At 35.6% G+C, this 16,771-nt stretch overlaps 1 protein-coding gene across 5 annotated transcripts in view; it reads left to right on the top strand.

Moving 5' to 3' along the window:
- Positions 1–16,771, top strand: part of Dlg2 (discs large MAGUK scaffold protein 2) — a 2,079,243-nt gene that overhangs the window by 692,086 nt on the left and 1,370,386 nt on the right. The window contains exon 1 of one of the 5 annotated variants that reach the window (XM_047516984.1): positions 15,237–15,512. The exons of the other annotated variants lie outside the window; for them this stretch is intronic. Coding sequence (XP_047372940.1) covers positions 15,471–15,512 — 42 coding nt within the window. The 5' untranslated portion in view covers positions 15,237–15,470. Of the gene's footprint in view, positions 1–15,236; positions 15,513–16,771 lie in introns of those variants that run through there. 5 annotated transcript variants of the gene reach the window in all.

Genomic DNA, 16,771 nt, shown 5'->3' with positions numbered 1-16,771 from the left:
CTCTCAGCATGATTTCTAGCATATAGCAAGCTCTTCTAAATGGTTATGAAGACTTGCATTGTAAATAGAAGCATAGTTCTTAAAGTGTCCGTTGTTTCCTATTATTACATGCAAGGTTTAATACAAATGTTCTTTTGGAAAAGATAAACTGATCAGCAAACCATATTCATTACTCAGCTGTCCTTCAGGCCTTCTGCTCAAATGGAAAGGGAGAGCTCATTGTCATCCAACAGATTTTTGTTGTTGTTAATCTTCTCAGAATTAGGCGTTGTTAGTTGATAGTTCCACCTATCTGGAACAAGGTAAACTAAAAATAGATTTAAAATAAATAATTAAATACATAAGGAAGCAATGCCCTATAGTAATGCCCTATCTCTAGCTTTCATTTATATGCAATATAGTTTTTTTCCCTCCCAAATTTCCTGAGAACTTATGTATGTAGGCCTGGCTTCGGAGGCACACTTGGACATGTATATTCATGCAGACTTACATATAGGCATATGGGCTTGTGGGAGAGGTGTGTATGTGCAGGGGCACCAGCACTTACAAATACAGGCAAGGCAGCGAGAGCCAAAGAAAGAAACTGACTCCACAAAGAAAGGAAGATGTTTGCTTTGTTTATCTTGTATACTCAATGCCTACTACAGTGCCAAGCACAAATAGCACTTAGTAGGAGCTCAGCAAATCTTTGCTAAAGAAGGCACACACATTTATAGGTATTTATAGTGTATCTGCATATGTACATGAATATATTAAAATAGCCTTTTCTTTCAGGAAGTCAATTTGTCATTCAGGATTTTTGTCACTGTATAAATAAGGAGGAACAAGAGATCTGTGTTATGTCTATTTTCAAAAGATCCTTATTTTACTTTTCTAGTAATGAGACTGAAATAGCCATATGTGCTCTGACTAGGGCTTGGAATGAGGCAACACCCACAGACAAAGATTTTTTTTTTGTTAATCTTCTCAAAATTAGGAGTTGTTAGAATATTGAAAAGGCAGTATGAAAGCTACCAGAGATCAAAAATATTCTTAGCACAATACAGATGCTTGAAACTTTAAAAATGCATAAATATGAGTGACAGTGAAGCAGGTTGTAGTCTAATTTGAGATTCAACTAAGTGTAAATAATCAGAATATATTAGTTGGAAGCATTAACTGGATGATTTATTCAGTAGGACCCTCCTAAATATGTCCTCTTAAGCATCAGCAGAACAAGAACAATAGCAGTTAACTATGTATCAAATATATAAGAATTTTCTATATTCTATTTAATTAAAATTATACAGCAATCTTATAAAGTGTATTTCTTTTTATTTTGCACATGTAGACATTGAGACTCAAAGAAATTACATAACTTACAAGGTCATTGTAAACTGATGAATTCCAAATCAATCAGGGACTTACGGAACCAATACATGTTTTGTACCTGCCATGTTTCAGGTTAGGTTTATATTGGCAGGCCAAAGAGAAATTGTCTCTATCATCTTGAACCTTAGAAATTGTTTCTGATTTTGAAGCCCTGAGTCTATGTTTCTGTACTCTAAAATATGCCACTCTTTAGGGAAAAGCACTATATTTATATAGATTAAACATTTAGGTTATATTTTCATTTGAAAACAGAACATTTGAGATGAGCAAATTAATTGAAAAATTCTCACTTTCAGTTGACTCATTCCAGCCCTGTCCTTGCTTTCTTTAGTCATACTTTCTATCCATCACATTTTTCTAGATGTCTGCCATCAGGATTTACATCTGGACACGCACAGTAGGTTGTGGAAAAGCAAGCAGATAGCAAATTGCTTTCAAAGAAAAGAAGCTAGAGAGAAGGTCATAGTCTGAAATCTGTACTGGGAGAGACTTACTATGCAGCAAATAAAGGAAAATGGAAACAACAGAAGTTAGTCTGCTATGGGAAGGTCTTCCAGCAGCGTGGGAGAAGTATTTACCATGGCAACTCTTGCATCATCCTGACGGGGTGGCAGGAATACCTCAAGGGGAAAAGAGGACACCTTTTAAAATGCCATCTCTTGTTTACTAAAGCTGGAAATCCCATAAAAAGAAAACTTGATACAATAGATAGGACCTTCTTCTGTCTTGGCAGTTTATTTTATGATCATAGAAGTAGCTAGTTATCTAATGGCCAAGTTCACTTTTTGGTGTCAACTATGACAACTAATCTAGGTCAAGATACTTAACTCCAGTTTGTCTGTTAATCCTTTTATCAAATAAACAAATTTGCCTAAAACCACAGAACCTATGTAATTTATATTTCAAACAAGGGCATTTTTTAAAATAAAAGAGGATACTATTATTACACCAGGACAATGGTCAAAACCCAGCACTAACTCTGGTAAATTGGGACAAACAGTTCTACATAAAACAAATTTTCACTTTCTAAAAGTATTTATTGGAAATAAATGAAGACCACTCAAAACACCGGGACTATTTATTCAGTGTTTGTCATGTAGTAAGGAAGTCAGCCACCATCACTTTAGTCATCACTTTGTCAAAAGTAGGTTGGGGAGCAGGAAAACGCTGTGTAGGGTGAGGAGAGTACATAGGTCTGTTCTGATTGGAGATTATTTAGCATCGGAAAACTGAAGACAGGCTGACTAGAGGTGAAACACCCTTGGTGATTAGTTTGAGAAGAATATTTGTCCTCTTACTCTGAATTAGAAGCAGAGGCAAAAATGGAGAACTCTGGCAGTCACTGCCTGAGTACTTAACCATTTTGGGCTAGTTGTTGCAGAAATTATAGGTTTCAGATTTATTGTCATATATGGTCTGGATATTATCTGTTTGTCTTTTGGGGGAGTTTTAAGGACACTTTAAGTTGTTCAAGATCCTTTGCAATATATTTCTGTACTTTAAGTATTGATTTTATAAAATATAAATAATTGCATTATTTTATATCTTATGTATAGTTCTAATTTATCTTCTTTTGAACACCTAAAAGAATGTTTATCCTGAATGTTTACAAATCTTGTGTCCAACTATAATTTTGAATATGTTTAATTTTGAGAAGCACTTAAATGCAAAAATCTCAAAAAAGGATTATATTAACCCATATAATTTATCTACAGTTTAGATAAATTGTTCATAAGGCAATTATTGTTCTTACATAAGAGGAAGTGTTGCTGCTAATATTTTATTACTCTCATTCCCTGTCTGCTTACACTTAGACACCACTGGCCAAAATAGGAATTTATTAGGTTTAGGAGGAAGGTTGCATCTACAGATGAAACTAACTCTGGATTCTTCTATGTGCATTTTACCAGTGGAAGAAACTGAACACATTTTTGGACTTTAATATTAGTTGTATTCTAGTTTTAAAGTCCAGCTATTTAGGGATTCAAGCAAATCTGTACAGCCCGTATAAGAAAAAATTTTGCCCATAGTGATGTGTTGAATGAATGTGTTTCTTTTATGTGAAACATAAGGCTTTCAAGACTTAAAAGTTTAATTTATTAGTGACAACCAACAATCTATAACCAAGGCAAAACTCTAAGCAAAAGAAAGCTGTGTTTAGAATTGGTATGTAATCAAATGGAAAATCTATGGCTGTTATTTTTATATAGCTTAATGTTCTATGTGAATATAATCTCTCTATATAGGAGCTTTACCAAGAGCAACAAATAATGTCTGATATTTGATTGATTGATGTTGGATCCTATAAACCTTGTAATAGATACTATGCGGACATGATAGTAAAATCAGGTACTATTTCTATGCATAAGGTCATCATGAATTATGGGGTGAAATAAGCTTTGCTTCCTAACTTCGTGTAAGCTACTTAACTTTCTGAGCCTCAGTAACTGCTAGTGTAAAACTGTGATCATAATATTAACCTCACAGAACTAAAAAGAAAAACACAGTTTTTCACGCTGCCTTTTCTGGAAACTGAACCCAGAACAGGAACTCAGGAGACCTGAATACTACGACAGTTTTATGACTTTGGACAATTAATTGTCCTTTCTAGGCGAGCAATTTCTCATCTACGAAAGAAGGAATTTTATAAGATGCTCTCGAAGACCCCTCTGATCCCTAAGTTTTTGTGTTTCCAAGAACACAAAGGTAGCAGAGGATGTCATGAGTCATTCACTGTTCTTTTAAAATTAGTCTGTTTTCTAATGTTACAATATTATTGATTTTTAGTATTCTAACCTAACTTTTGTTGGTGTTGCTCTGCAAGTCCCACAAAAGAAATATCAAGTCATTGCATTGATTAAACAAGACTGTCTCTAATCTTTCCTGGCCCAACCAACGTGCCCACCAATCCTATCACAACTCCATTAACTATTTGCATCCCACTTTTGCTCACAGTGTTCCCTTTCCCTCATGCTTCTGCTTCCTAGATTAGTACAATCCAAGTCATCCCCCAGAGTGAGCTGACCTGTTAACTCCTTTCTTTGTCCTCTCACTGCCAAATAATCATTCAGAGAATCTTTTGATTATCTATTTATGTGTTTCTCATAAGTATCAAGTGGAAAGAACATAAATTTTTAAGATGGTGGGACTTTAATTTGAATTTAATATTTTTTATTCCCCTATATGACCTAGCAATTTATTTAACCACCTGGGAGCCTTGGTTTCTTTACCTACTAGATGGATATGATGAAACCTTCCTAATGGGGTTGTTTTGCATATTTCATAATATAATGCATGGAAAGCCTGAGGAAATAATAAGTGCTCATTAAGTGCTTCATCATGATTGATTCTGTTTTTACATTTTTCCTTATCTACTAGTTATCTAGATAATTATTTTATTTTTAAAATTGATTTAGAAACCTCTAAAACACAAGAATTATATCTTATTCTTCATAACACAACAAATCTCTGTGATCCCTTTATAACTTAGGAAGTGCTACTATCTTACTTTTTCTAAGCTGAAAAGTCATGTTCATTGTAGAAAAGTTAGAAAATTTATAAACACAAAAAGAGAAAGAATTAAAATTACCACAATTACCGTTGGTATTTTATTAAACATTTTTCTAGTGTGCATATGTATACATGTGTGTGCATGTGTTTGAAATATGTATATAGAAATAATTATTTTCTGAAGATTCTATTGCATAAAAATATGCTCCATTGTATTTAAAATATTAATATTTCACTAATTCATTTAAATAATGATGAAAATCCACATAGTTAAATCTTTATTTAATAATTTTTTCATAAATTCCTATAAAGAAAATTTTCCTATAAAAGAAATTTAAGGCTTTTGTTTCATATAATTCCTGTGCATATAGTTACGGCCATATCCACTGTAACCTATAAAATGTCTAGTGGTGCTACAGAATACTTTATAATTCATCAAAATATTTAGTACTTGCAAAACTCTTTAAATTTGAATTACTCTTTTTAACCTATTTTTAAATTAGGAGAAATGAAAGTTTAAAGGATTTGTTCAGGGATATAGCTAATTATTGGCAAACCTAGGATCTTCTTCTTTTTTTCTTGGCACCAGGAATTGAATCCACTGAGCCACATTCCCAGCCCTTTTTTATATTTTAGAGACAGGGTCTTGCTAAGTTACTTAGGACCTCCCTATGTTGCTGAGGCTGGCTTTGAACTCTGCAATCCTCTTGCCTGAGGCTCCCAAGCTGCTGGAATTAAAGGCGTGCACCACACTGGCCTGGCTAGGATCTTCTATCTACAGTTTTCTAAGAATAACATTCTTTTTTCCTTTGAAATAGCTTTATTTATTCATCCATCCAGTAGATTATAAACATATAGTTAAATATTGTTTCTAACCTTACAGAACTTAAAACCTCTTAATAAAGTCAAACATTAACAAAATAAGTAACTAGTTCTAAACGATAGTAAAGACTACATAAGTAAATAAAAATGTGACAAGCATATACTCTAGGTATCCCTGACACACACACAAGTCAGGGAAGTTTCACTCTGATGCCATCTATGTTGAGATAGGGTAACTAAGTATGTTTCAGCTAAACATGGGCCTATGTGGGATAAGGGTAGAAAGGAAAGCCTTCCAGGCAATATTTTTCAGTCTCAACACTATTGACCTTTTGGGCTGGATAGCTCTTTGTCATGGGAAGCTGTTCTGTGTGCTGCAGGACATTCAGTAGCATTGTTGACCCCTACCCATTAGATACCAATGACAGCCCCCACCCTGAGTTTTGATAGTCAACACTACCTCCAGACATTACCCAGAGTCTCCTAGGGGCAGGAGGAACCATCTCTGGTTCAGAACCCTTATTCTAGACTTACAGAAAAGCATTTAAGAGTATGCTGTGTTGAAGAGGGGCATGATACTTTCTAAGGGTTGAAACAAATTTAGTATGATTGGAGCATGGAATAGAAAATGAAATGTGATCCAGATTAAGGTTCATACCGTGTAGAACTTGAGGATTCTGCTAATTATTTTCAGCTGTTTTTAAATGGCACTGGGAAGCCAGCAAAGTTGTAATAGAGAATGGTATGATTCATATTTTTCTGCAAAAGATCACTTTCAGAGTTCTAGGTCAAAAGTGAATTGAAAGCAGTTAAGAATGTAGGGTAGGAAAACATTTCAGAGGCTTCTTTAGTGTCCTAAGAATATAGTCCACATGCTAATGCAGACAATTGCTGCTGATATGGACAAAACATTACAAATTCTAGAAATATTTAAGAAAATTAAGAGTTGATAATTCACCAACTGTTGGAAATACAGAAGAAGAGGTTGTCAAAGATGACTGTAAAAATTCTGACTTTTGAAACTGTATTCATGGAAGTGCCATGAGTAAATTTGGGGAAGAAACTTGAAGTTTAGTTTTGAAATGAATTTGAGGTGCCAGCAATTTAGGATAGGAAGGGGAGAAGTATCTGGTAGAATTCCTTCTTTTGTAGACGAGAAATCTCTAGCTTAGAAAAGGACAATTAATTGTCCAAAGTCATAAAACTGAGTTAGTATTCAGGTCTTACATTATGGTAATAACCTTAGGTAGAGAGGGTGATGTCTTTTTGTGAGAGGAGTAAAGGAAGGGTGAGAGCAGCCACTGTCTTTTTAAAATTTATTTTGTAGTTTCCACTGATATTTTCTCCGTGGGGTAGAAGACAGTCATACAAGAGGAATGGAGGTAGCGGAATGAAGGTGGAGGAAGGTCTGAGATGTAAGGAGAATGGAGAATGTTTGAAAACACCTTTTGAAAGAGTAGGGAGGAAGTTGTTCAAGGAATCAGGTAGGATTATCAGTCAGTGGTGGGGCCTCAGTGATTTTCATGTCTTCATTTCCAGTATGTCTATCAGAGGGTACACAAAGCTGCAGGATAACCACTATATAATCTTTATGGTGTAATAAATTTAGTGGGTAGTAAGTAATACAAAATATTCCTTTATAACAAAAATAAATTTATATTTTTGGCTTGTATTTAACATTTTTAAGAATTTTTAATAAAGAAATGAGACATCAAATATATCCCATTTTATCCCAGTACTTCCAGGTATTTATATAATGCATTCTCTTCTACCTTTAGGGATAGTTTAGAGGAAATTTTCCATGTGTTGTGAAGTGCCTTGTAATTTGTACTTAGTTATTGTTATCTCAGGATAATTCTAAGGAGGGTGCAAGAAATTCTGGTGATAGTAAGTCACTCAAATGACATAATGGGAGGAATGTACTTCCTGAGAATTCCTTTAAGGCTGGAAATCCTAGATGGACTACAAACCCCTGCAGAGAATCTTCTAGGAATTTAGAAGTTAGTCAAGCAGAATGATAACATTATTTTATCTTTCCCTTTCTCTGTATCATTTCAGTCCTCCTTACACTAAAAACTACCAGTGGCTAAATTTACTATGTTCCAGGTAGTAGGCCAAGCAGTTTGCACACCTTGTTTATTTTAGTCCTTACAACATCCCTGTGAAGTAGATTTGTGATCTTTATTTTACATAGCAATGCCCTGTGGCAGAGAGAGGTTATGTAACTTGCCCAAGGTCAGACAACTGGCAAGTGGCAGAAGAGGAATATAAACCCAGATTTCTTTGGTTTTGTTTTTAACTCAAAATTCCAAGAGCTGTTAAGAGTTTCCTGGGTTGGGGCGGGGAGAGGACTCTTAGTTACAAGGTGTTTACATGACTCCTCGCTCAGCTGTCTTATTCCACTTGCACCAATAATCAGCTTCTCTTCACTTCCTATAGTTCTCTCCTGTCTAAGGTTTATTCCTCCACCTGTCCTCTGGAGTCCATATCTTATTTTTATGGGCACCTCAGCTATTCGTTTTCCTCTTTTCCTTTGGTTACATGAACATCACTTGGAGAATTTATTAGTGCAGATTTCTGAAGCACATACCAAGAGTTTCTTCTTTAGAAGCTCAGAGATATGATCTGAGAATTCCCACCTGTAACATACTCTCAACTTATACTGATGTTGTAGCTCACAGACTTTGAGGACCACTGCTCTAGACTTAAGAGTAGGGCTTGCAGGGGTTGGGGGAATAGCTCAACTGGTAGAGTGCTTGCCTCACAAGCTCAAGGCCCTAAGTTCGATCTCCAGTACTGCAAAAAAAAAAAAAAAGCGGGCTGGGGATATAGCTCGATTGGTAGAGTGTTTGCCTCGCAAGCGCAAGGCTGTGTTTAATACCCAGTACTGCGGAAAAAAAAAAAAAAAAAAAGAGTAGGGCTTGTAAACAGCATGCTAAGATGCCATATACACCTTTTTAAGTGTTTTTTTAAATGGTTGAAAAATCAAAAGAATAATATTTCCTGATATATATACATTATACAAAATTCAAATTTTAGTATTAATAAAGTTTTATTCAAATACATTATGTAATATACAATTACACAGATATTTACATAGGCTGCTTTCTTGCTACAACATCAAAACTGAGTAGTTGTGACAGAGATAATGTGTCTTGCAAGTCTAAAATATTTACTACCCAAACCTTTTCAGAATCTGTTTTCTGATCCCTGCTCTAAATCAGTAATTCTCAATTCTAGCTGCACATTGCATCAAGTGTGGAGCTTTATAAAATACTGAAGCTTGGGTTCCAGTCCTAAAGATTCTGAGTTAATTGGTTTAGAATTCAACCTAATGAATCTTTAACATTTAAACATATCAATCTTTCCTATCTAGACAAAACAAAACAAAAACCTAGCAAACCTTACAAATTACTCTACCAACCTATATGAAAGAGCTAGGTAGTCTAATCTTATTTTGTAGATGAGAAAAATAGTGTCCATCAGTATAAATTATTGGTCAAAATGAACAGACATTGTTGTTAGTATTATTATATTTCTAACAAATTATAGTTACATATTTTCTTGATATCTTTAAAATTATTTTATAATCAAGATTATATATTAAAGAGTATTATTTGCTCATAATAAAAGCTACAAACCAAATATATGTAGATACTAGTTTCTAAACTCAGTGAAAAAGGTAAAAATTGACTAGAATTGAATTTACTTGATAGCCACTTTTTCATTTTGGAACCAAATAAAGAAGTTCATTTGTAAGCTCTAAGAAAAATATACTACATATATACACTGAAACTACACATATAAAAATATGAAGTCTACACTATGAAAGGCACTTAGAACAAAGATCAACTTAGGAATTAGTAGATTCTTATTCATCTCACAATCCTCCCGTAACTCATGCTCACTGAGTACAGTAGAGGCAAATCCCTTAATGGGTCTAAGTATATCCCCCCTCCTTTTGTCTTCATTTCTTTCATTTACTGATCTGACAGTTGGACAAATAGTTCATTGTGAATGTTTCTCCTGTAGGCTGGAAGGATATAAAAGGAAAAATAAAAGATAGTGTATTTCTTTCCCTAAGCCAAATCTGTATCCCTTATGATCAACACTATTAAAACTTGACATACACATATCCCTACCTACAATTATATATGAATGAACACACACATAATAGCCTTATATTATACCAGCTCTTTAGCAATCTTATTTTTATTTATTTTTTTCTCCACATTTTTATTCATGCATAACAGTTATACATAATGATGGGATTTGTTGTTGCATATGTGTGCATGCACACAATATAACAATATAATTTGGCCAATGTCTCTCCCCAGCATTTTCCCTCCTCCTTCCTCACCTTTCACCCCTTGGTCCCTTTTCTCTACTGATCTCCCTTTGATTTTTCTGAGATCCTTCTTCCCCCTTTCTTTTCCTTTTTCCTCTTTAGCTTCAATATAGGAGAGAAAACATACAATCCTTGACCTTTTAAGTTTGACTTATTTTGCTTAACAATAATAGTCTCTAGTACCATCAATTTTCCTGCAAATTACATGATTTCAGTTTCTTTGTGGCTGAATAAAACTCCATTGTGTATATACACCACATTTTCTTTATCCATTCAACCATTGATAGACATCTAAGCTGGTTCTAAAGTTTGGCTATTATGAATTGTGCTGCTATAAAAATGGATATGCATGTATTGCTATTGTATGATGATTTTATATCTTCAGGATAAATATTGAAAAGTGGTGTACCTTGTTCAATGGTGATTCCATGTGTAGTCTTTTGAGGAACCTCCATAATGAATTCTAGAGTGGTTGTAGTAATTTAGAATTCCATCACAGTGTACAAGTGTTCCTTTTTCTCCTCTTCCATTCTAGTGTTTATTATTATTTGTATTTTTAAACATTAATGATTTTTTAAAAATTTGTTCTAATTAGTTACACTTGACCGTAGAATTCATTTTGACACATTGTGTACAAATGGAGCACAACTTCTCCTTCCTCTGACAGTACATGGTGCAGAGTCACAATGGTAGTGTAATTATAGATGTATATAGGGTAATAATGTCCATCTCATTCCACCATCCTTCCTATCCTCACACCCCCACCCCTCTGCACGGTCCAAATTTCTTCATTCTTCCCTACCACCCCCTCTCACAATTGTGGATCAGTATCTGCTTACCAGAGAAAACATTTGGCCTTTGATTTTTTTGGTTTGGCTTGTTTCACTTAGCTTGATATTCTCCAGCTCTATCCGTTTATCTGCAAATGCCATGATTTCATTCTTCTTTAAGGCTGAGTAATATTTCATTGTGTATATGTTCCACATTTTTTTATCCATTCATCTGTTGAAGAACACCTGGGTTGGTTCCATAGTTTAGCTATTGTGAATTGAGCTACTATAGACATTGATGTGCTGCGTCTCTGTAGAATGCTGATTTTAAGTCCTTTGGGTATAAACTTAGGAGTGGGATACCTGGGTCAAATGGTGGTTCCATTTCAAGTTTTTTGAGGGATCTCCATACTTCCATAATGGTTGCAACCAATTTGCAGTCCCACCAGCAATGTATGAGTGTACCTTTTCCCCTACATCCTCACCAACACCTATTATTGCCTGAATTCTTGATAATTGTCATTCTGACTGCAGTGAGATTAAATCTTAGAGTAGTTTTGATTTTTTGAGTTCTTTATATATCCTAGAGATTAGTGCTCTGTCTGAGATGCATGTGGTAAAGATTTTTTTTCTTTTTTGTAGGCTTTCTATTATTTGTATTCTTGATGACTGCTATTCTGACTGGTGTGAGATGAAATCTTAGGGTAGTTTTGATTTGCATGTCTCTAATTGCTGTTAAACATTTTTTCAGGTATTTGTTGGTCATTTGTATTTCTTCTTTTGAGAAGTGTCAGTTTAATTCATTTGCCCAATTATTAATTGGAGCAACCCTATTTTTACTTTTAACATCTTTCCATATAAAAAAAGAAAGAAAAATAGGAAGGAGATCAGTAGGTAGAACAAGTGTATCAGGGAGAAAAGACAGGAGGGAAAACTGAAGGAACAGGAGAATGAGATTGGTCAAATTATGTGCATGTACAAATATGGCATAGTGAATCCCACTCTTATATATAATGATAATTCACCAATAAAAATAGGATTAAAAAGAATGTGCTGGGTGCAGTGATGCATACCTGAAATGCCTGTGGCACAAGAGGCTGAGGCAGGAGGATTACAAATTCAAAGCCAGCCTCATCAATTTAGTGAGGACCTAAGAAATGTCAAAAGACCCTGTATCAAAAGTTTAAAAACAAGGGCTGGTGTTGTGACTGAGTGGTTGAGAGCCCCTGGGTTTGATCCTGGTACCAAAAGAAAAGAAAATTGCATTTTCTAATAGTTGTACAGTACTGTGCAGTCAAACTGACAAACTGAAAAACAAACTGACAAATTGTAATCTTATAAACTAATTCCCACACTAGTGGATATTTAGATACTTGCCCAACACACAAGCACATACCTATACATCTGGGATGAATTCTTGGAAGTTGAATCACTACATCAAAAGGAGTATGCCTTTTAAAATATTTAAAAGATAATTACGAATTACTTTTCTTTTTTTCCCCAATTAATGCATCCCCAATAGAATTTAAAGATCAATTTAAAAAATCTTTTCTAATTTTTATACTTTACCTTTAATAATATGAGGTTAAGCATTTTTATCACTTTTTATAGCCTTGTGAATTGCTACTTATTTTATATTTTTTAAAATTTGTTTCTTAGCAATTTATCAATTTTTTTCATTTTAAGAAAATTTTCCATTAACAGTTTGTAAATATTCCCAATTTTTATTTGTTGTTTGTATATAATTTGCCAGGCAGAAGTTTTATATATTTTTATGTAGTAATAATTAGCTGTCTTTTCTAGTATGGCTTTAGGCTATGTTTTCAAATCTATGTTTTCTTCTAATATGTTTATAGTTTCAATATTTTATACATAAATCATTGCTTAATCTAGACTTTTTGATGAAAAGATTCATCTTTAATCTCAGTGACACCGTGAGTTAAATATTATCCCCATCTTGTAAATGGTATAAGAAAGGATCTAACATCGAAATGATTTTCCAGTACTATTTACTGGTAGTATTGAAGACTAGATTTACTCCGTTGCCTCCAAAAAATACGTAGTCAATTATAATTTTCTTCTACAACCGCAAACCTTACTCTTCTTGTAGATATGTTGCCCTGTTGAAGTCTGCCTAAAAGCAGGGAATACTTCTCAGTGGTACCCTGTCATTGTAGTTAATGCCTTATTTTCTGCATCTATAAAATGAGAATAGTAAGTCAGCTATCCTAGTCCACTTAAGAAAATTAGACAGTAAATCTACAGGTAAAGCCCATGTCTGTACCGGGATTCTGTAGGGGAGATAATAAGTACGCCTCTGAATTTTAAACAGGTTTCAGTGGTAAAAAGCCTTACTTCGTTAGAAGGTACACATATCATAGGTGTGACTGAAGCCTATCAGAAGCCTTCCCTGATTGCTTCAACAGGGAAATGTGCTTTTTCACTTGTAAGTTCATTTTTGTTTAATCCATACCTATAAGATGCTGTGAGATTTCTAACATTTTCCACCACTTTCGTTTGCACTCTCTGTCTCTATGTCTCTGTCTCTCCTGAGACATCCCAATACTCTGGAGACCATTAAAATAATAATAAATATACATACATTTTTCTTTCTCCCCAACTCCTAATGGAAATAAAAATTAACAATACTTATTCACAGGTTGAAAATTGTTTTATAAAAATCTTCTGAATGGCCAATGGAGAAAGGCATTTTTAAACTGTCCTGTATTTTTCATGGCATCGAGTTGCTATGTTTGGGTTCATTTATTGGGAAGAGCTGCAGGAAATGTAACCCCCTGTGACCTCAGGAGAGGGAAGTGTTATTAACTGAAATGCTTGGTTCTGCATTTAAAGTCATTAATAAAAGTTGTGGAATCATGAGAGCTGGGCATCTGTGTCGATATTTTAATGTCCTGGAAGTCACCGGTTGTTTTGCTAGTGCTTACAGTTTGTAATTACCTAGTCTCCTATGACAGGCGGAACTGGAAATCAAATTAAGTGGATGCTTTCTCTTACGTTACTGAAGAATCTCCAGCTTAAGATAAGATTGCCTTTTTTCTACCTAAAAAAAGGCACAAACAATGACAGCCCAAAATAGCTGTTTAGTCAGAACTGACGACACTTTCTGAATGCTTGTCATTAAGAGAGAAGCAGAAAATCCTGCCTTCCCTTAATTTCTCTCCCTGAAATACCTTGCTTCCTCTTGAAGCTGCCTCACCTCATTGCCCAGGAGAAATGCCCAGCGACTGACGGAGCTTCAGCACCACTGCAGGCTCCAAAGGGGAGGCGGCTTATGCAAAACGTATTAAAGAAAGATCCTAAAAGTCACTGCAGCTTTTTCTAGTGAGTTATGCTGAGCTTCCCTGTTGCTGTAAGCTGATGGGGAGCGTTGTGGCGAAGACAGAACCACTCTTTTTCCTCCCACTATTTTTGCTGCAGTGAAAAGTGTTCATTTCTGCTTGCATTTCGCCAGATAGCTTTAGAATTCTAGCTGAGCATTAGGGCTTCCCAAGGCTGGAAATAAGAGTTTAGAACCCAAAATTGGAGTTTGTCCTCTTGACTAAGTAAAAATTGAGTTAATGTGCAGCATCCAATGCCTGACAGTAATGATAACAGACAGTAGGGTTTGATGATGTTTTTGAATTAAGTTTCTTTCTCCCTTATGAATTCACAGGGACAGAAGCTTTTATTTTTCTCTCTCGCTCTCTCCTTTCTAGAGCCAGCTGAATATTTTACATTCAGCAGCAGTAGCTGCTGATCTGAGGTTATGTTATCCCCTGGAATCTTCTATCTTCATTCCAATCCCACCCTCTATTATTGATTGTCATTTCCCCCAAAAAGCATAGTTTTGGAAAATTAGATGCGTTGTTTTATTAGAGAGTCTAGCAACTTTAGATATACCTGGAAGATATAACAGCTATTACAGGGCAGGGAAGTAACAGAGGGTGGTACTTCTTAGCTCTGAAACTGCAGAGCACCCCAGGGGAACCCAGCTCACATTTTAGGGGACTTTATGAGACTGTGGATCTTTTGTCTGGTTCTGTTCCACTCAGAGAAGCAGAATGAGACATGTTTGCAGTGATTTGTAGTATTTGCCAAACAGGGTGCTGCATCAGAATAGCCTGGAATATAGTGCAGAGCTCCTATTAAACCTCCAGAGGGAAAAGGGTTTCCTCTTCATTTACAGTTTGCCCGATGCAATCCCATTGTAAAGTATCTAATAGGATAACACTGGGGCTCTCCAGAAATATAAGTAACTCATTGGTTAAATTTCAATTCTTCACCTTTCCCCCCTCCTTCCTGGGTGAGCTCATTCCCCCCTCCTTTTTTTTTTTTTTTTTTTTTTTAATCCAGTGATTTAAAATGCTAGAAGGAAAAGCAACTGAGGTCTCAACTTTGAGATGCTGAATTCTCGGCTAATTGAAATTACTGGGCACAATGCTATATATAGCCAATGAAGAGATTTTGAGCTCTCACTCAGTGCCTTCAAGACATGTCGTTTTGTAGTCAGAGAAAACAGAGATCAATGCATTTTCAAACTGACAGAGGGAACGGATGCTCCTTAGTAGCACATGCCCAGGATCGTGTGTGTGGGGCTTGCGCTGTGCTGAGAAGCTGAATACCGGTCCATATGCTCCTTATTTACTGCAATGTTCTTTGCATGTTACTGTGCACTCCGGACTAACGTGAAGGTAAGAGGAGGCGAGTCGGCAACTGGGCACAATATACATGTTAAACCAGCTGCAGAAAATGTCTACCTTGTGTAGCTCCAGGACTTTTCGGATTGCTGGCTGAGCAGGCAGATTATTACAGGTGGTTGCAAAGGCTTTGTTTTATTGTTGCCGGGCAGCCTCGCTGGGGGAGCATGTAGGAACGCTGCTGTGAAGTGACCTTCAGGTTTAACTGTTTGTAATTCAGGTTCACGCTCACGCCTGGGGAGTGGAAAGGGGGAAGGAAAAGCTGAAAATTATTTAGGTAGGCCAGAATCAAGAAATCAGAGGAGGTTTAAAAAAAAGAAAGAAAGAAAGAAAAGCTATAGAGCATGCTTTAAATGAGGATTTGGTCTTTCTTTTAAAAGTGCTGTGAGCTGCTTGTGTTCATGCAGCTTAATTGTTTAGGAGCCGGGGGTTTAAATGTAGTGGCTGTAATGGCATTAGAATGTGATCTGTGGGATACCTGGCCATCCTGTGTGTACAAACAAATGATTATCGTTGGGAATTGGTGCTGTTAATCACACAAATCCTCAGCTCTGGGTGGACTGGTTGCTTTGGCTGCGTGGGTGCTGCTGCCCCGGTGCTGTCACCCCTCTGACATTCACTTGCTGTAGCTAATGAGCTTCCAAAGTTGAGCCTAAGTTTGGGAGATTTACCCCTGGTCATGAACGAGGATATTATTATTGGAAAGGTTCTCTGACACTGTGTTCATTCAGCACTGAGCCAGATAGACCAGCTGTGGAATTCCAGTTGCATAATTTAAGTGAATTACATCCTCAGTTAACATTTTGAGCTTGTATTTCTTACTGAAGGAAGTCCAAAAGGAAAGTGATTGCCTGTGAGAAAAAAAAAAAAAAAATTAAGAGGCAGTTATGACTTAATACCTAAAATAGGAATCTTTAACAACATGACAATGGAAAGTGCTTCCCCCTTTTATTTGGCTGGTGGGAGTGTTTTAGTGCCTGGGTACTAAAGTTTCATTTTCTGTGTTTACAAGTTTTACTAAAGAACTTCCTGCTGCTCACTCTTTTGAAAGCCTTTTTGTTTTTCATTTGAATTTCAAACAGGTAGTATTTATGTTTTGAGGACCAATTCTTTTACAACGATAGCCTGAAAGCATTCTGTGGATCATGTTGCAGAGTTCTATAGAATTTACTTTTTACTACCTTAAAAATTAACTTCAGTAGTCATTTTTTTTTTCCATACATCAGGATGGAGACAGTAGGCAACATGGAAAG

This window comes from Sciurus carolinensis, chromosome 11 (assembly GCF_902686445.1).
Source record: "Sciurus carolinensis chromosome 11, mSciCar1.2, whole genome shotgun sequence".
Taxonomy (NCBI): domain Eukaryota; kingdom Metazoa; phylum Chordata; class Mammalia; order Rodentia; family Sciuridae; genus Sciurus; species Sciurus carolinensis.
This window is presented reverse-complemented; position numbering and strand designations above follow the sequence as displayed.